The 20,806-nt window shown below is 46.7% G+C and overlaps 1 protein-coding gene across 10 annotated transcripts in view; it reads left to right on the plus strand.

Annotated features, from left to right (window-relative positions):
- LOC135895915 (elastin-like) overlaps positions 1 to 20,806 on the plus strand; it is a 97,097-nt gene that overhangs the window by 45,279 nt on the left and 31,012 nt on the right. For 7 of the 10 annotated variants that reach the window (XM_065424163.1, XM_065424162.1, XM_065424156.1 and 4 more), the window contains one exon: positions 11,573 to 11,611. The exons of the other annotated variants lie outside the window; for them this stretch is intronic. In XM_065424163.1, coding sequence (XP_065280235.1) covers positions 11,573 to 11,611 — 39 coding nt within the window. The remainder of the gene's footprint in view (positions 1 to 11,572; positions 11,612 to 20,806) is intronic. 10 annotated transcript variants of the gene reach the window in all.

Here is a 20,806-nt window from a genome sequence, read left to right on the forward strand (position 1 = left end):
CATCAAGTGTATGGCAAGGACAAGGGATTCTAATTAGACATTGAAAATAGGCAGCCGGGTGACAGATTATTTCAGTCATTAATTGTTGTTGAATGAGAATTTCAATACAATTTTTCTGCCATAATAAGGAGTTACAGAAAGTGGGTGCACATGACGCTGGGTAGCAAGTTCGGATAAGTACGGGGCTTGGTTGAGCCCGAGCTTCCGATTAAATAATGAATATAAAAACTTTAAGCGCGCTGATCTTTGCACCAGGATTCTAATGAGGGAGCCTGATTACACCTCATAACTGACGAGACGGAATCCTTGTGGCCTTATAAAGAGAAAATAAATCGCACAACCTTTCGCGGCACTTTTTTCACGCGTAGTAATGTTACATTAGTATGCGGATCCGATATAATGCAAGCATACTCTAGGTTAGGCCGGATTAAATGCTCATACTCCAGACATTTTTTATATGGTGGCGCATTTTTAACATTGCGATGTAAAAAGCATAGTTTGCGAAGAGCAGCAGAGCGTGTCTTAGCCTTATGGCTGTTCCAGCTTAAGGAGCTTGTCAGTGTGACACCTACGTCATTATACTCACATACCTCCGTTACGGGCATAGAACCTATGACATAAGATAATTTGAGGGGGCTAAGTCGCTTTGTGAGGCAAAGGAGCACACTTTTGTTATTATTCAGTATAATACCGCATTCGTCACACACGGTAAGGACATTATAGAAGGCCATGTTAAGGGCAACTTGATCGCCGGCAACAGCACTATCATTATAAAGAACGCGATCATCTGCGACAAAGCAGATCTTTATGAGCTCAACAATAACTGTGAATAAATAATTAACGTAAATAACCAACAAAAGTGGCCCCTGGACATGGCCCTGAGGCACCCCTTACAATACTGGAAGGTCGCCTGAATTTTTACAGCGAAGTTGCATACCCCTACCGTCCATTGAAATTTTTGTGTCGTTGTAAGCAAAAAACTCCCCATACGTTGTGCCGATCCCGAAGATAGTGCAATACCGGCCCGACCCGCGGCGGAAGTGAAGCAGGCGTTGAACACTCCCCATACGTTGGCCGATCCAGAAGATTGGGCAATGCGGGGCCAGCCCGCGGCGGAGGTAAAGCAGGCGTTAAGCACTCCCATACGTGGCCCAATCCCGAAGATTGTGCAATGCCGGCCCTAGTCGGGGCAGAAGTGAAGTACGCGTTAAACACTCCCCTACGTGGGCCAATCCCGAAGATTGTGAAATGCCGGGCCGACCGGCGGCGGAGGTAAAGCAGGCGTTAAGCACTCCCATAAGTGGGCCCATCCCGAATACTGGGCAATACCGGCCCTACCCGGAGCAGTAGTGAATCACGCGTTGAATACTCCCCTGCGGGGGCCGATCCCGATGATAGTGCAACGCCGGGCCGACCCACGGCGGAAGTGTAAAAGGCGTTAAGCACTCCCCATACGTCGACCGATCCCGAAGATAACCACAATAGAGACTCTACCCGCGGCCGAAGTGAAGCAGCCGTTAAGCACTCCCCATGCGTGGGCCGATGCCGAAGATAGTGCAATGCCGGGCCGACCCACGACGGAGGTGAAGCAGGCGTTAAACACTCCTCATAGGTGGACCGATCCTGAAGATGTAGTCAAATGCCGGGCCGACCCGCGGCAGAGTTGAAGCAGGCGTTAAGCACTCCCCATACGTGGGCCGATACCGAAGATTGTGCGATGCCGGGCTGACCCGCCGCGGAGGTGCAGTTCGCCATCAAGCGGCTAACATACAGTGCTTCGCTTGTCATCCTTCTTCACCGAGTGGAAGGGCCCTTAATTTATTTTTCATTGATTTCAAGATAGTGCCTACGATCATAAAGTAGGCGGAAACCTAGAAAGAAGGAAATCCGGAAGGGCCATCATATGTAGTTTCTGGATTAATTTGTCGGGTGGAACGCGATCGAATGGCTTGCTGCAATCTAAGATTACACCTTGACCCGTCCTATCTATATTATGATCCAAAAAAATGAACAAAAGAAGCCAGCTCAGTAGCGGTTAAAAAGCCTTTTCTAAACCCTTTGTCACATGATGATAATATCGTATCGCCGTCTAAAAATTTGCTTGTGCTAGTGGCCACAATATGCTCGAGAAGCTTACAGCGAGAACATGGTATATATATGGGACGGTAATTAAAACTGACAACGGATACCTTTTCTTTAGTATGGGAACTACACGTGAGGGACGTGAGAGAGGGACTTTGAAAAGCCCAATCATGAGGGACGTGAGAGGTTTTTGAGGAAGATTTCAATATAAATACGAGAAATTTCGCTAATGGTTCAGCGTAGAGGTGAAGGAAGGCGTTGTGTATACTATCCGCTCCGGTGACGACTTTGGCTTTAGTTTCAACAGCATGTTCAACGCGCCCTCGAAAGACACAAGGCTAACATCAAAAGGATTTGATGAGATACCAGCGAAGTTGTCCATCGATGCGACAGAAAACACACTATGAAATTGAACATTTAAATCATCAGCAACAATGTGCAAATCATCCTGCGTTTTATTTTTATGCGAAATATTATGTACTGGTTACTTGCGCGCCTTAATATACCTTCAGAACTTCTCAGGATTATACTTAATAAAATTTGGCAAAGTGGTGGTGAAATAAAAGTTTTTTTGCGCTTTGAAGAGCCGGAGTGTGTTGGAACTTCTTGCAATGCATGTGAAACAGACCACTGGTTTCTGAAACGTTCGGCCCTGCGTTTCAAATGAATATGCTTACTTATGCAAGAGGTATATTTGTCCGTTTTTTTTTTACTTTAGTGGGTACAAAACGACAGATGCAATGTAAGCAGATTTGCTTAAACTTCACCCAAAGCAGCGAAGACTCGTCCTCTGCGAATGCAGTGAACTTTGTTTCGAGATGACTCAAGATAGCATCGTTATCAGCACGCATGTAGTTTTTTACAGGTTTAAACCCAGCCAAATTCTTTACGTGACCAGTACTAAGAGGAAATGAAACAAAACTAACAAGTGATCATAAAAACCGGCTCGCACAGAAACCTTGTAGTCAACAGTGGACCGATCTACGTACACCAGATCTAGAACGGAACATGAGATATTGGCAATTCATGTGGATTCTTCGACAATCCGCACAAGGTTGTCATTAATGATAATATCAAACATAACATCTTCATTACAAGCAGATTTTTTTATTGTAAGGCAAGCGGTTCTAGTTTATTGGTGGAAGGTAAAGTCACCGACAAATATAGTTCTGTGTTTATTATGTAGAAGGAAATAATTTTGTCAGGCAATTAATACATCAGGCGATGAATCACAGGGTCTGCACGCAGCACAAGAGACAAAGACAGTACCAGAGCGATTCAACTTAAAGCACTCAGCATCAGCAAATACGTGTATTACAATACACCCAATACTATACTTCCCAACTACAGCAACTTCGCCCCCTCTAGATGGTCTGTCATGGCGGTATATTTGGTGTGAAGGCGAAATCAAGACATCATCACAAATATCCTTGTGCAGCCAAGCCTCCGCGACGAGGGTGACGTGTGGATAGAGAGCGAGAAGGACCGCCTCAAGCTTGTCTGTTTTGCTAATAAGGCTACGTGCGTTCGCATTTATATTCCTGATATTATTAAGAGAAAAATTTGACGAAGACCATGATATTGCATGACCATTCGAAACACTCTTACGCTCAGTCTTTGTGTCGTCCCAGGAAAACGAGTCGCCATTGATTCGCAATTTATCGTGCATCCGTGACACTTTCTTGCCTTGTCGTTTGTCCGATTGAGCATTCTCGCAAAGCAGGCTCCTTTTCCTAAAGGTATTACGCGAATAGTCATTCTGTACAAAAATATGTCTTCCTCTAAATTTGCCATCATTCATAAAAACGAATGCCTTTTCGACATCTTTGCAAAGTGCAAAAGACGAGGACTGAAGGACGAACACAACACAGGCGCTGACTTCAACTGATCTTTATTTGCGAAATCACCAGAACTATATACATGCGCAAAAGTAATGCAAAAACTAATTTTCCATTATGTGAGACATGAACTCCTGTTGCCTTTTCATTGAAATTTTGAAAGAATACCATGACAGGTCTTTTCGAAGCCGTCGTTCCAAGTCTGTGAAGGCGGCCATCCGATGAACACTTCAGCTCAATCTTTCCCTCAAGTGTTTCAGTAATTACCTTAAGCCTGAGGTCATCCTTTGTTTCGCCTGACTCCTCAGGTAGCCCATAAATTATTAGGTTCGGGCGTCTGCTTTTATTTTTGATATCACTTAGCTTACGATCCTGATAAGCCATGGAAGTTTGGAATGTTTACCAGCATCATCCAGACTTCTAAGTGAGCGTGAAAGTCAGTGATCATTGCATCTGTTTTGGCCGTAAGTTCAGTTATTTGAACCCTTAGCGCCTTTTCGTCATCAAGAACTTTTTGCAGCAGATCAGCGCATGTAGGACCGGGATTAAGTTCAACATTTCCACACAAAGATATTTTAAGAGCATGGAAACGCTCTGGTACTGCCATCAAAAACATGTGTGGGCACAGCAGTACAACTAAAAAACGGCAGTCACTACGAATGGAATAATAATCAAAACTAACCTTCGCAAGGCAAAAGAACGGCTTTGTTGGAGCCATGCTTCCGCCATGTCCGCCGTTCCAACTGAAGGTGAAACTCCGAAGATGCCCTCTCATATCGGCATAGGTAGGTGACGTCACGGGTCTGTGACTGATGGTCGATGGAGTAAACAGTTGATTATGGCGGCTTTCTTCCGATGGTGTGGAGGACACGTGTACGACAGCAGGTTGGTAAACAGGAATGATTCCCTGGAAAGCTTGTATGTGTCGCAGTGAAAGTATTCTTTAGCCAGCGTTTGTACTGTCGTTGGATACTGTCGCAGAGAAAAGAAGTGGTAACCAACTGATCTGTAGCGTTGGTTAACAGCTCTCTTCCACCGTGTGTACGCCACGCCTGCGCCAACTGGTTTTACAGGGAAAATGTATATGGCTGGGGTTGCGTGCAGTTTTAGTTCTCCGTGAATGAAGACTATTATCATCAATGGCTCATACACTCGTAAACATTCATGCGCCCATTAGCAAGCAAAATATGCAACGGCTCATAGCCCCGTAAAGCAGAGGCTACGAGCACTCAGCAAAGCATAGCGAACAGTGCTTAAATTCTCTATAATGACGCATGCGACATACAGAACAACATGTCTAAAACTGTCATCATCATAGGCTCATACCTCCGTGAGTAAGCAACAAATTCAATGACTCAGAATTCCGTAAGGTTCACGGCTACTCACTTTGCGTGAGTTAGCTGCGATGACATTGCCCCTGTTGTCGTTGTCGGTGATTTCAATGTGGATGTGTCAGTAGCGAAAGGGGAGCGGTTTATGCATTCCGTGTTGCAGACATATCCCTTGCGAGGCCACATCGATCCGGTCCAACTGACCACCCAGCGGCATACGTCAATCCACTTGACATTATCAAAGAATGCGATTGCCGTTGCGAGTGAAATAATGACCACTGATCAAGACAATAAATGAGTGTGCGTGCCTTTCTTCACGATTACCACCCCTCAAGACATCAAATAAGTTCCCACCTTTGTTCAAAATTATGTGTGACGTTTGTGACGTGTGCTAAACAGCTTGGCTGGTCAACCACCTTCACATAGTAGAATGCCTCGACTTTTTATGTGTTCTATCTTGTTAGGCCGTGTTGAGCAATGACTTAAGGTATTCGTGAAACGGAAGCCTCCGGAATACTTTGAGAAAAGCGTATCCGGTGGTAAGAGCACGGAGAAGTCGTCTAGATTAGAGTATACTCTGGCCTGATACTCAGTACAGGCGATAGGATGACAAGGCAGAGTGTAATCGGGTAGACTATGAACAGATGTGATGGGCACTCAGGTGCAGCAACCGCGTAGCCGCATACGCTAGTTATATCCATTCGCGCATTAAATATGTTACCTCTCTTGCTTATGTTACAGCTTGTGATAACCGTACGGTCATTTCGCAGTCCTGCACATTGCCTTTCCGTAGCGGGCGCACTTGTTTTAGCGAGATTAATCCGGCACTACGGGAACAGAAATGAGCCCCGCTGCTTGTGGCACCTGACATTTCCCAGTGCAGCTACAGCCCGCCACACTTTTAAATGGTTGCTTGCGCTTCCTATAGAGACGAACATCTTCCGCCGCGGTAAAATGGGCTGGATCTCAATTTGTGTTGCTGCAGGAGTCTGTTCATATCCTTTCTAAACAATACTTGTCGAACGCGGGAGCGCCATACCCAAGCAAGCTTGAAATTTCTTCCAACAAGTTGCACACATTCCGGCTTTGTTGATTTATTGCCGTCCAAGTCGAAACAAGGCGGTGACAAAACCTCACCTAACCTCCTTGGTATAGTTATCTATGGTTTATGTGCTTTTCAGGCGAGTATTTTGCCTGCATCTCATTCCTCGCTTATAGTCCCCTAATGAAGAGGCTACAAGCACTCAGCAATAGGAAGCGAACAGTGCTTACATTATTTGGAATCACGTATACAACATACAGAAGAACATGTCGAAATCTGTCGTCTTCAATGGCTCATACCCTCGTAAGCAAACAAAAAATGCAATAGCTCATACCCCCGTAAGGCAGAGGCTACAAGCGCTCAGCAAAGTGCAGCGAACAGTGTATATTCTTTGTTTTGTTTTGAAAACATTTATATACTTGACAGGAAAGGGGAAGCGGAAGTAGGCTGGCAACTGCCACTGTAAGGGGCACAAGGCCTGCCTATTCTTCAGAAAGGAAGGAAAATAAACATAGCGCGTACATCATACAGAACTACACACGTTTCAATAAGTAACAAGCCCAAAAAGATCATCCGATCCACATAATTGTTGAATAGGAGCTCACAATAGCAATTCGAAGCATGTGGCGCTCCCCGCAAACGATTCGCGGTAAAGATTAGTGTTGCGTAAGATGACGCGGTGACGCCAGCTTTCGACATGGGGTATGGCGTCCCTAGCTATTCATACATACGATAACCAGCTAAGCAACTGATTTCAGTGTTGTTGCAGCACCACTATGGGTGGCGGCGTGCTGTCAGAATTATGATTACTCGCATTCCTACGATTACTCTAACATAGCGCTACTACCACTACTCTGAACCCATAAAGCCTTGCATACCGCCCTCAGCAGTTGGAGGGGTGGTTTTTAACAGCCTCGCTGGTCATCCACCTTCAAAAGATGAAATGGTTCATGTTCTTTTTATTTTACACAAATACTTTAATTGTTTCTAAATTTTCTGCTGACCTGGTACTGCTTCTATCCACTATAAACGAGCGCTTCTCGAAGCTGTTTTACCTATGGTCTTGCAGAATGAATACTGTTGCATTACAATAGAATGTACTGAGTTGACTCAGTATCTTTGCTGTAGCAGATACGCGTGTCATTCTGTTGCGCCGATATGGTTTTGTCATTAGGCAACCATCTCGAGACTTATCTAGTCAGCCACTGCCCTTCGGGTTATCGTACAGATTCTCCTTTCTAATTTATTTCTGGCCACTCTTGTAAATCTACCTGGTCTCCTTTGTTTCCGGCGTTTGCATACAATTTACTGTATCTGTTACTTTCACTTTCTTTTTGATGACTCTTGGTTGACTAACTACACTTTCAAACGCCGTCTACTTGTCTGAAATTTTCTCGATATCGTCCTCCACTGTGGCGACGCTTTCGCTGCACATATATTTGTGCCCTTTACCCGCCCATTTATCTTCATTGATGTTTGAGAGTCTTTCTTCAAAACTAATTTAGCTCTGTGCGGATCGACAACAGCCCCCAGTACACACGGTACACATGGGTGACTGAATAACGGCTCCATTGAAATCAATATTTGCACACCATCCCGTCTGGTCGGAAAATACAGGTTCTTATTAGAAACATAGTTCGCAGAACGCCAACCAAAACACTGTTCTCGAAGTGGTTAGACGTTTGGGCCTCCACACGTAAGCCTTGTTCGATGAACTGCATTTCCTCTACTAGAAATCGCTTCTTTCCTCTACACAACCATACCAAACTTAAGGCCTATGACAACTATTCACGTATTAGAAAGCTTTCACGCTTAACTAACGAAGCAGCAAGTGCGGCGTCATGTGATGTAATCTCGCAATCATGCTCGCTTCCAATTCGTAGTGGGCGCACCATGATCATTAAGCTGGCAGGCGCAATATTTGCATCCCTCTGTCTTGCTGCCTGAGCATCTTCACGCCATTTGTGGACCCTTCGTGCCCAACGCTAGGACGATGTAGCCAAGCAAGCATGAAATTTCAGCTAAAACTTGCACATTCGAAGGCCTTATAACACCTTATGAGCACAGGTTTGAGTTTCACGGATTATAATTGTACCTACTGAGGCAGCAGTCAGCTCTGTCATGAACGTCCAGCTGAAAAACGCGGCTCATTCTACGCTGATTAAAGCAGTATATTTAGCCCCGGTTCTATTATGCGTGGCACGACAACTGCGCCATCTGCGCGCGGTTGATCGCGTAACATAAACGTAAACAGAAATATAAAAGCAATACTTTTGCTTTTCGAAGGTGAATGACATCGTTTAATGGTATGAAATCTACAGGACTCAGCAATGTTTCAAGCACAGTGTGTCATGCATGTAGTGCTTGTCATATTTTCGACTTACGTAACTTTTTTTTTGGTAACACATAATTCTAGCTGCACTTTGTGAAATACATTCTGCGCTCGCTGTTATTAAAAGTTCTTTCGAGCTTTCCAGCTCTAGGCCAACGCAATCGCATTCGCTTTGTTAGGTTTAGGACAACAAAGTTAACTTGTAACGGTAGTAACGGTAGGTTAGGGAGAACGCCTTAGTGGAGGGCTACCGATTTCTATATAGGGTCCTTCAATACATTCTGTCTGGTCATGAAACTTGCGTGCGATGCGGCGGGAGAGCTTCGTATAGCGCCCGCAGTGGACGCAGCGCGGTGCTGGCGCGAGTAGAAGTTGGACTGGAGCGGACACCGAACGGACGCCAGAGGCGTTCTGTGCGTACGCTCGCTATTTCGCAAGGGTAAACTTCTTGTATCGGCGTCCGAATACTGTCGACACAACGTGCAAATCGCCGCACTCCTTCTGTTTAGTATTGAGGAACTTAAACGCCAACCATTTCGAAGCAACTACAACGCCTCGTTTGATTTCCAGGTTCATCTGCGTCCTCAACAACGGCTTAATTGTTATAAATCGACTACAGAGCAAGCTCAGGTCACACTTTTATGTAATTGCGTGTTAGAAACCTACGTTTCAAACCTCCAAAGCAACCGAACTCATTAACAAATCATTCAAATGGGTAATTGCTAAACCAACAAACGTAGCCAAATGGTTACCAAATAATCACTAAACAAATTAACAAATCACTCAATTTATTACTCATTACCAAATTATTTGATTACAAAATCATTACTAATAAACCAGAATAATTACTAACCAAGTTGCCATCTAATTTATAATATTAATAAATAAACTGGCACAGTTAACCAATTGATTAACTATCTAAATGGGCAATTATTAACTCATTATCAAACTAATAACTGACCAAAATAATTTACTAACTAATGTAACAACTACATTAGCCGACCAAACTCAATGTATAACGTAAGAAACTACACTAACAAGACCAACCTCACTATAAAGTAATTACACAATAATAGGTAAGTAATATACGTAATGCGGTAACTAAATAAATAAGGTAACTAACAAAACCAATTAACTAATCAAACTAAGAAAGCTAACTGCTTGGCTAAGTTGTCTAAAGGAAATAACAAAATTATTCGCTAATAACCTACCTATGACATCTAAGCAAATTTAGATATTTTATTAAGTGTTCAAGTAATACCTGACACACTGAACTAATTAACCAAATATACCTGACTTTTCCAACTAACTAACTGGACAAAGTACGAATAGCCACAGCCGAACGGAACAGTTTGCGCTAGGAAGGCTACTAGTTGGAAGGAGGACGACGTGAATCATCAAACGGTGTCGTGTATACTTTAAACACGAGCGCATAAGACATTAAAATAATTAGCCGAAAGTTCCAGTTGCATGGTCCCTCTAAAACATTCTGAAATAAATTTGGGAGAGGCGCTATTTCTCGTGAGAGATTTGCATGATTGCACAGCCCGGCCATTTGGTGCGGGAGATTGTTCAGCAGATGGATGGATGGATGGACGGACGGACGGACGGACGGACGGACGGACGGACGGACGGTCGTTATGAGCTTCTCCTTTGGGACCGGTCGGTGGTTTGCGCCAACAACTTCTAGTTCTTATATTGCCTAATGACCTGCGTATGTTTTAAAAAACAAGAAAGCGAAAAAAAGAGAACCCACGAACAATTCCTATACGCAAACCTTCTGATCCCCTATTGCGAACTTTGTTTTTTTACGCCTCCGTTTTTGTCGTTTCCCTACTTTTTTTCCACCAATCTTCAAATTGCCCCTTACTAATCTCTACTGCGGACTTGTTTACTTACCCCCGGCTTTCGCTGAACCCGAGGGCTTCAAGGAGGCCAGAGGTGCCTAAATCCATCACTGGAAATATTCACGTTCTAATATAACATGGTACATCGTTTCCCCACTTTTACCACAGCAAGCACATGCTACTTCTTCCTTCTTACATGTCGCTTTATAAACGCGTGTTCTGAGGCATCCTGATCTTGCTTCGAAAAGTAAACTTCCCCTTGAGTTATCATAAATTGTTTCTTTCCTGTTTTTGGTTTTTCCTCCTAATAGTTACTCATAGCAGGTTTCTATTCCATTTCGCCTAGCTACATTGCACCAAGCTACAAGGTGCCAAAACCTTCTACTTGCGCCAGCGTCTCTGGTGCCGACTTCTGTCCCTCTATGAAACTTTCGGCGATGTTACACGGCCAGACGCAAATTATTGAACAACCCTGAGATTACTCTTGACCACATAGCGTTGCTTAGCAGCAACTCAATCTAAAAATGTGTGAATGGTGGCTCCGCCTTTCAGGTATTCGAAAACAAAATGAAAGCTGAAAATCCTATGGCTTGCAAATTAGATTTCAGTAATTGTGTAACCAAATACGGCATATTGAGAAAATAATATGCCATGCCATGTTCCTGCTATGCAACAAGCTTTGATGGTTACGGCACGGTGGAGCACTGCCTGAGCTACTTTCATAACAGAAATGCGGAACCTCACATTCACATGCAAGTATGCAGCCGGAGTCGGCACCAATCGGTACCACTCCCTTTGAGGTACACTTTCTCGGCCAACAGCGTTATCTATACCATGACGCTATAGAAGGATGAATGCGAATTAAGCAACAGAGCGAAACTTTCCGGCATGGAGTGATCGGTTGTGTTGTAATGCGTTTTGCAGCTTGGAGGTAGACTGATAATTGCAGAACATTGGAGCGACCTACACTTTCTACGTTAGTAGTAGCTTACCTGGTGATTTGTCGCTTGTTGGTTGTGCCACTTTATTGAAATAACTATCGTACCTCACAGTAGTTGATATTGCGTTGCTAACAACCATATACATTTTACCTTTTCCAGTGCATGAGGTGGTACAGCGAAGGGAAGACATGGCAAGACGTAAGGGATGCTTTAGGTTATGTTTTGGTTTTTGTTATAGGCCACATTCACCTGTGTTAAAACAGCGGATGTCGTTGGAGCCAATGTTTTAACAAAAGGGCTTGCCTTTGTCGCGTGTTACGCACCCTTACGAACACAAGCCCACTTCTCGAAACGTTGGCTGTAGCGACACTCCTGCGACCACTGTGACGTTTTAGGTCTACATCGCCCTGGGTTCATTTCTCATATTTTCAATATGCATCATGCTGTATGCCAATAGCTAACCATATTATTAACCATTTTAGGACATGGTCCTAAAATTATCGAATCGATAATTTTAGGACCATGTCTTACGCCGAAAGCAGCACTTAAGTAGCTCACCCTACGTATACTGGCAAAACAGTTATATACTAAACAGATACTGCGTATTACCTACCTCTCACAATGACGCAAAACCAAATGATCCGGTGATAATAGTGATTGAGTTATCACTATTGCAACGTGGAAGCAATTGCGTTCTTAGTGTTTTACAGTACTCCGGACTAATATCTCTCTCGTAAGTGGTGGAGAGGCTGGTGGGCTTTGAATGTACAGTTGTAGCGGGCATACATGGTAGCTTGGCGTGAAATACTTCAGTTTACTTTGATTCAATATCCTTCGTCGTTATTTCTTGTTTTGATCCATTTATAAGAAAGAAACCACGAAAACGCAGGCGACAGGCGTTTAGAGCGACAGAAAGCCGAGCTAGTTGGTAAGCATTGATTATGCAAAAAAGAGAGGTCAGGCGTGCAGACAGGACACAAGAGTAGAGAAGTGGACAATGCGAACGCCGAGTGTTGTCCACTTGTCTACTCTTTTGTTTACCTCTCTTTTTTGCATAAGAAATCCTTACCAACTAGCTCAGCTTTCTGTCATTCTAAACACCTTTCGCCTGCGTTTTCATGGTTATATATATGGTTATTTCATGGTTATATATATATATATATATATATATATATATATATATATATATATATATATATATATATATATATATATATATATATATATATATATATATTGTTACGCGCTATTCCTCCGCACTGAAGCACGCATTCTACCGAGCATGGAAGAAAGGCCCCGGAAAGACGGTGAAGACGACGATCGGAGTAGCGCTCATGTTGTTCTGCCATCTAGCCTGCAGCAGTCTCTCTCAGCATATATTTTGTAAATACAATTTCCTATCCGTTTTGTTACTATTATCCCCGTGGCTTTTTGCTGCGAGGTGCGGGATACCCACATGGTTCTATGGAGTGGTTCTTGTGGGGAAGGAGAATAGCGCTAGCCTTTTCTCCTTCCCCACAAGAACCACGTCTCTCCGCAGCAGCGGAAGTTTGGCTTTCTCCACGATGGCGGCAGAGGCGTCGGCGCCCGCCAAGGCCACTGCAACGACAACAGTCCTCCTGGCTGAAATAAAAGACCCAGGCACATTTTGCGGGGCTGGCAACGTCGACATCGAGGACTGGCTACCCCTGCACGAGCCTGCAAGTAAGAGCAATCACTGGGATTAGACGATCACGTTGGCAAGCATAATATTTTGCCTCAAAGGAACAGCGAAAGCGCGTTTTGAGAAAACCAAAGATCAAACTGGGAGCTGTGACGCATGCAAAGAAAAGATGCATTCCCTGTTTGGCAAGTCTGCAGATGGAAAGGTAGCAGTAAAGAAGCAGCTGGCATCTCGTGCGCAGACAGCGACAGAGTAATACCTGACTTATACACAGGACGTGCTTGCCCTTTGCCGAAGAGCCGACGATGGCATAACGGAGTCCGAGAAAGCGGGCCACGTGTTAAAGGGCATAGCAGATGGTGCCTTCAATCTGCTAATCTGCAAAGACTGCTACACCGTCGATGCCATCATCCAAGAGTGCAGACGCTTTGAGGCCCCCAAAAGTCGACGCATTGCCCATCATTTCGCTCGACTTCCGAAAAAAAATTGGAAGACGCTTAAGCTTCGCCTTCAAGAGTGGAACGCGACAGCGTTCCCATCGACCCGCCAAGGGGTGTAAGACAAAGCGCTACGGCGCAGGGATCAATTACGAGGCGCCCCGCATCGGACTTTGCGCCCACCTATCACACGGAGAGCGTCGAGCAACGCAGCGTTCGGCGCGGCAACGAAACGTGCGCCTGAGCAAACGGAACGAACCAAAGAACTCGGTGTCTCGGAGGGGGAAACGATCTACGCCAGCCAAACGTCGTGATCGGCACGGGCAGAGAGATAGACAGATAGTAATCTAAAGAAAGGAACGGCGCTTGATTCTGCAACCCGCGTGGGAGCACGGCGAAGCGTCGTCAGGGGAGAGGGAGTCGGGGCCGCAACGCGCCTGGCACCGGTCCGCGCACAGCAAGGCCCAATGCGCGCATGGCGCGCCACCTGTCGGGGCAGCGCCGTACATTGAGAGGATGGGGTCTTCTGTGTTTGCCGCAAGATGGCTCTGCGTGTGCGGTAAGCGCAGAAGAAATGTAGCGGAAATGTACTTCGCTACTCGTGTAAATGCGACTTCTGTAAGTTACATGCTCATAGTTACCGATACACACCGCAGTATAACTTTCTACGGCACGTTTTTAAGGCAACACCGCGTTCACTAGAAGCGCGTTCGTACCACTTTCCAGCATCGACCTCGTGGCTGAGTGGTAGCGTCTCCGTCTCACACTCTGGAGACCCTGGTTCGATTCCCACCCAGCCCATCTTGGAAGTTGCTTTTTATTTATGAAGTGCCTGCCGTGATTTATCACTCACGGTCAACGCCGCGGACGCCGACGCCGACGACGCCGGCTTTTCTGCGACACGAGCTCCTTAACGCTATCGCGTTAAAAGGCAGCAACGTGGTGGTGCGAAGACATACCTGAACCGTCAGCGCCGCCCACCGTAGAACACGTGAAGAAGGTCATCCGACGTGAACTTGAGGCTGTGTCCCCTGCTTATACTTGCGGCCGTACCTGTGACCATAGCTCCCAGAGGTTGTTACCAGTCCAAGCTGTCATTCATCAGGAACTCTCCAATGCTAGCCTAGACTCTGTGTGCGCCGCAGCGCCTTACCAGTCGATCGACGGCCGTTCCTCACTTTCGCGCACCCAAGGTCAAAGCCGCCGTTCCGTACTCGCAATCCAGCCAAGTGGAGGAGTGCTGATGACCATCCCATTTGCTTCAACTGCCGTAGTATTGGACACGTGGCCCACCACCGTAACAGCCGAAGGTATTGGTATCAGGCGCCCCGTGGATACAACCATCGCCCCGACATTGATCCCGGCCGATTTCAGCCCTACCGCGAGCCTCCCCAAACCACCGGCGACGACGCTCCCTCCATGTGGTATCGTCATTCACCATCCCTACGTGGTCACCAGTCCCGTTTGCCGTTGTTTCGTCGCAAATCATCTCGCTCGCCCCAATTCCGCCGCCCTACGTCGCCCATTGAACGACTTTCTCGGGAAAACTAGACGATACAGCTCCCAGAGGTGATGCTGCATCGACAGCTCGCCTGCCAAATCCTCTGACCACACTGCAGACCAGAAGGAACCTGATAGACGTTAAACTGAATGACGCACATGTTGTTGCTCTAGTGGATACTGGGGCTCAGATATCAGCGATGAATTTGGAGCTTTGTCACCGCCTTAAGGAGGTCCTATTACCACCCACTGTACCGTTCATTCATGCCGCCGATGGCGGAACATTTGCCGTGCTAGGGATGTGCTCCGCTCGAATAAGTGATACCGACCGATCCACAAGCGTACTACTTGACGTGCTTGAGAAATGCTCCCATGAATCCTCGATATGAATTTCTTGTCTGCCCATTCTGCCCTATTGACTGTGGAACCGGCTTGCGTCAGCTAGACCTACCGTACTACCATGACGCTCCTACTGCACACCAGCCGCTCTTGTGCTCAGTGGATTACGTTCGTCTACCTCCTCAAGCCGTTATATATGTGAACTTGCGGTCTTTTTCTCCCATTCCCGATGGCGATTACATATTGATCCCCATCGTTGACGTCTTATTCGCTAAAAATGTTGCTCTGAGTTCGTCACGCCCTTGTTAGAGTTACGGATAATGGAACGTCTCTACCCATATTGAAGTTTAGCTCGTGCACGCAACTTATCCCAGGTGGCATGACTAGCCCACAGCTCTTCTATCGATGAGCGTGCCGCTTCTGCATTCATCAAAGACGCATCGTTGTCCTTTGCCCCTTGCCCTTCCTCGAGCAATCTCGTCGACGGTGATATTGACAAGATGACAGCGTGGGACCTCTTTCCTACTCAGACAGCCAATTTGCGGTGCATATTGAAGTCCTACCGCGATATCGTTGACTTTAATGACCGTCTTTGGGGACATACATCTGTGGTGACTCATAAGAGCAATACTGGGGACGCCAGCACACTCAGACGACGTCCTTATCGCGTATCCTATGCCGAGAAAGAAGTGATACAACGTGCAGTAGACAAGATTCTCACCAAGGACGTCATTAAACCTTCATGCAGTCCATGGGCATCACCGGTGGTCTTAGTCAGAAAGAAAGATGGCAGCTGGCGCTTCTGCATAGACTACCGTAAGTTAAACGAGATAACGCGCAAGGATGTCTACCCTCCGCCGCGGATCGATAACAGTCTCGATTGTCTACAGGGCTCGGCCTACTTCTCTTCTATCGACCTGAGGTGAGGATACTGGCAGATATCCGGCGACGATCAAGACCATGAAAAGACCGCATTAGTTGCACCAGATGGACTTTACCAGTTTAAGTAATGCCCCAGCTACACTAGAAAGAATAATGGACTCCCTTCATCGTGGATACAAATGGCGAACATGCCTCTGTTTCCTTGACGATGTCATCGTCTTCTCACCGACATTTGAAAGCCACCTTAGCCGCTTGTCGGCAGTTCTTGAAGTTGAAGCAGGCTTTCAGCTCAGCTCTGCCAGATGACATTTTGGCCGCAGCGAAATCACTGTGCTTGGCCAACTTGTGAGTGCTGAAGGCGTGCAACCTGGCCCAGAAAAAGTTTGTGTTCCGAAAGACTTCCCTATGTCACGTTCCACTAAAGACCTACGGAGCTCTGTCTGCTTGTGCTCCTATTTCCGACGTTTTGTCCAGAACTTTGTCGACGTTACCCGTACACTCACGCAACTCTTGAAGAAGGAAACGTAGTAATTTTCTTCTGGGCCTTAAAAGGCCACTGCGTTTCACACGCTCACAACTTACGTCACCACCCATTTTGGCCCGTTTTGACCCGTCAGCTTCCACTGAACTTCGAACCGACGCCAGCGGATATGGCATCAGCGCTGTTCTCGCCCCGCAGCAACAAGGACGAGACCGCGTCCTCGGCCAGTCACCTTATTTGCTCTTCAGAGTGCAAATTTGCGATCACTGAGCGTGAGTGCCTCGCACTAGTTCGGGCTGTCGGCAAGTTTCGACCACACTTGTTCGGCCGCACCCTTTCGGTCATCACAGACCACCGTACGCTTTGCTGGTTGTTTTCGCTCAAAGATCCGACGGAACAACTTGGTCGCTGGGCACTGAAACTGCAAGAATGCAGCTTTGACGTCGCTTACAAATCTGGCTTATTTGAAATCAAGAAAATGAAATGGGCATGGGCAGGACATGTAATGAGGAGAAGATAACCGATGGTCATTAAGCGTTACGGACTGGATTCCAAGGGAAGGGAAGCGTAGCATGGGGCGGCAGGAAGTTAGGTGGGCGGATGAGATTAAGAAGTTTGCAGGGACGACATGGCCATAATTAGTACATGACCGGGGTTGTTGGAGAAGTATAGGAGAGCCTTTGCCCTGCAGTGGGAGTAACCAGGCTGATGATGATGATGATGACAATCTGGCAGACTGCACCAAGATGCGGACTGCCTATCCCATCATTCAATGGATCCTTCCGACTTTTAAGCGCACGGTTCGGATGCTTGTGTATTCGCGATACCCAATTTAACCGGCATACGCAGCGAACAGCACCGTGATGCCAATTTGCGGTCCCTCATCCACCGTGTCCGCTCTCATCTCTCTGCCCCGTCCCTACAATTATTCGTGCCTCGTAACGGAGTCTTACACAGACGCAACACCTGCTCGGATGGCCCAGAGCTTCTCCTGGTTGTACCTGAAACACTCCGCTCCCCTGTTCTCGAACAGCTTCATGACGCCCCAACCGCTGGACATATCGGAGCAACGCGCACATACGATCACGTTCGGCGTGGTTTCCTCTGGCCAGGCCTCCACCGCTCTGTGCGCGGACACGTGCTGCTTGTGAGTCTTGGCAGCGCCACAAGCATCCACCCTTGTCGCCAGTCGGTCCTCTGCAGCCTATAGACATTCCCGGTGACCTGTTCTACCGCTTCGTCCTTGATCTCATCGGGCCATTCCCAACATCGCTGTCTGGGAACAAGTGGATTAACATAGCTGCGGACTACGCGACACGATACGCTATCACTCAGGCACTGCCGACAAGCTGTGCTACTGACGTTGCGGACTTTCTCCTTTACGACGCTATTCTTCACCATGGCGCTCCTCGACAGCTGCTGACCGACCATGGTCGCTCATTTCTCTCTGAAGTCGTCGACGACATTCTTCGTTGGTGTTCCATAGGTCACAAGCTAACCACTGCCGACCATCCGCAAACCAATGGGCTTACCTAACGCCTCAACCGCACGCTGACTACAATGCTATCCATGTACATTTCTTCAGACCACCGTGATTGTGACGGTACCTTGCTTTATGTGACATTTGCCTACAACTCGTCCCGCCATGAGACCGCTGGCTTTCCCCCCTTTTATCTCTTGTTTCGCCGCCATCCCACATTGCCCTTCGAGACTCTTTTACCATTACCTGTGCACTCTGTTCCAGACTACGCCTGGGATGCAGCTTCTCAGGCCACAACGGCTCGCCAGATTGCAAGGAATCGTCTTTCTGCCTCCCAGCTGTCCTAGAAGGCCCGCTACGATCGCCATGACAGAGTCGTTAATTACTCTCCGGGCTATTTGGTCCTCCTCTGGACGCCTTGCCGCCAGGTTGGCTGGTCGTCCAAGCTTCTTTCCCGCTACTCCGGGCCTTACAAGGTCCTACGCCAGATCACTGACGTCACGTACGATATCACTTCATCGGACAGTCAATCATCTGCCGCGTCCGCCACTGATATCGTGCACGTCTCCCCACTTAAAGGGACCCTGAAACGATTGTGACGATTTTCTGCAAACGTACTGAGTCGTTAGAGTAGGTCCTTCTGCTCATTAATTGACACATCTAAGTGCTATGCGTAAAGCGTGTAATTTATTATAAGGTTTTAAAAATGCACGTCGCTGCCGATCGCAGCACGCTGCTCGGCGGAATTTTAAGCCGCCCCTACCCATATCACGGAAATCACCCATATGACGTCATCGGGGTGAGCTATCCGATTGGCTGACCAGGGCGCGTGATTGATAAATTTTCCAACTTTATGGTAAACAAATATTCTTTGTAATAGTTGAATGTTAGTTCATTTGTTTCTATAAAAAGAAAGTAACATAAAGAGAATGCACAAGAACATTTTTCAGCACACTTCAGCACTTCCGGCACACAGCAGGTGTCGTCTGCTTGTGTTACAACGTACTCCATTTTGACGAGAGCTCCGCGGTCAGAGTCGGTGTCAGTCTTTTCGCGAGCACTATGATTCGACTTTGTTGCCTTGTGGACTGCAAACCTAGCGACTGGCAATATGTCAAGCTGCGACATCGTGTCCCTCTGCAAGGCAGTATACAAGGGAAAGGCTGCTGCGCATCGGACTGCCGGTATCCGATCGGCGCCAGGATTTGCGCGTTTGTGGCCGTCACTTTACACCGGAAGTTTACTAACGCAATAGCGTTTCGCTAATCCGGTATTAGGGCAAACGCAAGCGCAAGGGGACAGGGTCTGGCCGCTTGACTGTGCCGGGATGAGCCACGAAATGAGCAGAAGGGCAAATGTTAATGGTCTGCATGGTGCAGGCACCTGGTGGCACAGAGCTCAACCATACACAGTAGCAGCAATGAAGTGTATTCTTCTTTCCTGCTGGTGTGTATTTTTTGCAGGAGTGTAATCATCAACAAGGTGTTTTTTATAAATGTTTAAGATGTTTTACACTTGTTAGAGCATATTAGCGCTTTGTTTGACTGGTTAAGCGCTGCGCCAGCAAGCGTCCGGACCGTGCAGACAAATCAGGCTGCTCACGTACGTCTACGCTAAAGTTCCTTCATCAGCTTGAGTTTATGCCTCCAGTCATTTACCGATATGACCAGCTTGCCTGTGGTTACCGGAATAACGGACACGTTCGGCGCTACGACAGAATGCTCGCAACGCACGCTGCTTCGATAGCTCTCGGTCGACGGCCAAGTGGCTAGCGGAGAGGTCTTGCGCGGGAGGGGGCGTGCTCCAAAACAACCGGAAGTGAACGATGTGGCGTCGCATCGTGACGCTGAACCAGTGAAGGCGGAGCTTAGCGCCGCTCGCTCGGCGAGCGAGTTGAGGAGGAAAAGCATAGCTAGTGAGGAGGGTAACTTCTAATCGCTTGCAGCTCCATTAATACGTAACGCTTCACTTAAATTGCCATTAATACGTAACGCTTCACTTAAATTGTGGTGCGAATGTTCTACTTAAGCTGTACCCTACGCGTCTACAAAATTTGTCCGAACCGTTTCAGGGGCCCTTAAAGCCTTATTTTAGCCTTATTTTGCAGGACACGATCCGACTTAAGCGCAGAGACGGCGCTCTCGCCAGTGGGGTACTATGTTACGCACTTTTCCCGCGCACTGAAGCAGGCAACCTGCCGAGCATGGAATAATGCGCGAGAAAGACGGTAAACAGGACGATCAGAGTAGCGCTCGTGTTGTTGTTCTGCCCGCTAGCCTGCAGACGCCACTCTCTGTACATATTGTGTCAATACAATTTCTTATCCCTTTTCGCTACTCTCATCCCCGCAGCATATATATATATATATATATATATATATATATATATATATATATATATATATATATATATATATATATATATATATATATATATCATTGTATTGGATAGCTTATTATTGTATTCTTATTGTATTGATTATGTATATATAATCAATACAACCTGTCTCAAATACAGTTTGATGCGTCAGGAAATGAGTCGGTTTGGCATACAACCGGTTCCCACTTCAAGCAAGTAACAGTTGGTGTTCCCCAAGGTAGCATATTCGGCC

Source organism: Dermacentor albipictus, chromosome 2 (genome assembly GCF_038994185.2).
Source record: "Dermacentor albipictus isolate Rhodes 1998 colony chromosome 2, USDA_Dalb.pri_finalv2, whole genome shotgun sequence".
In the NCBI taxonomy this organism is placed as follows: domain Eukaryota; kingdom Metazoa; phylum Arthropoda; class Arachnida; order Ixodida; family Ixodidae; genus Dermacentor; species Dermacentor albipictus.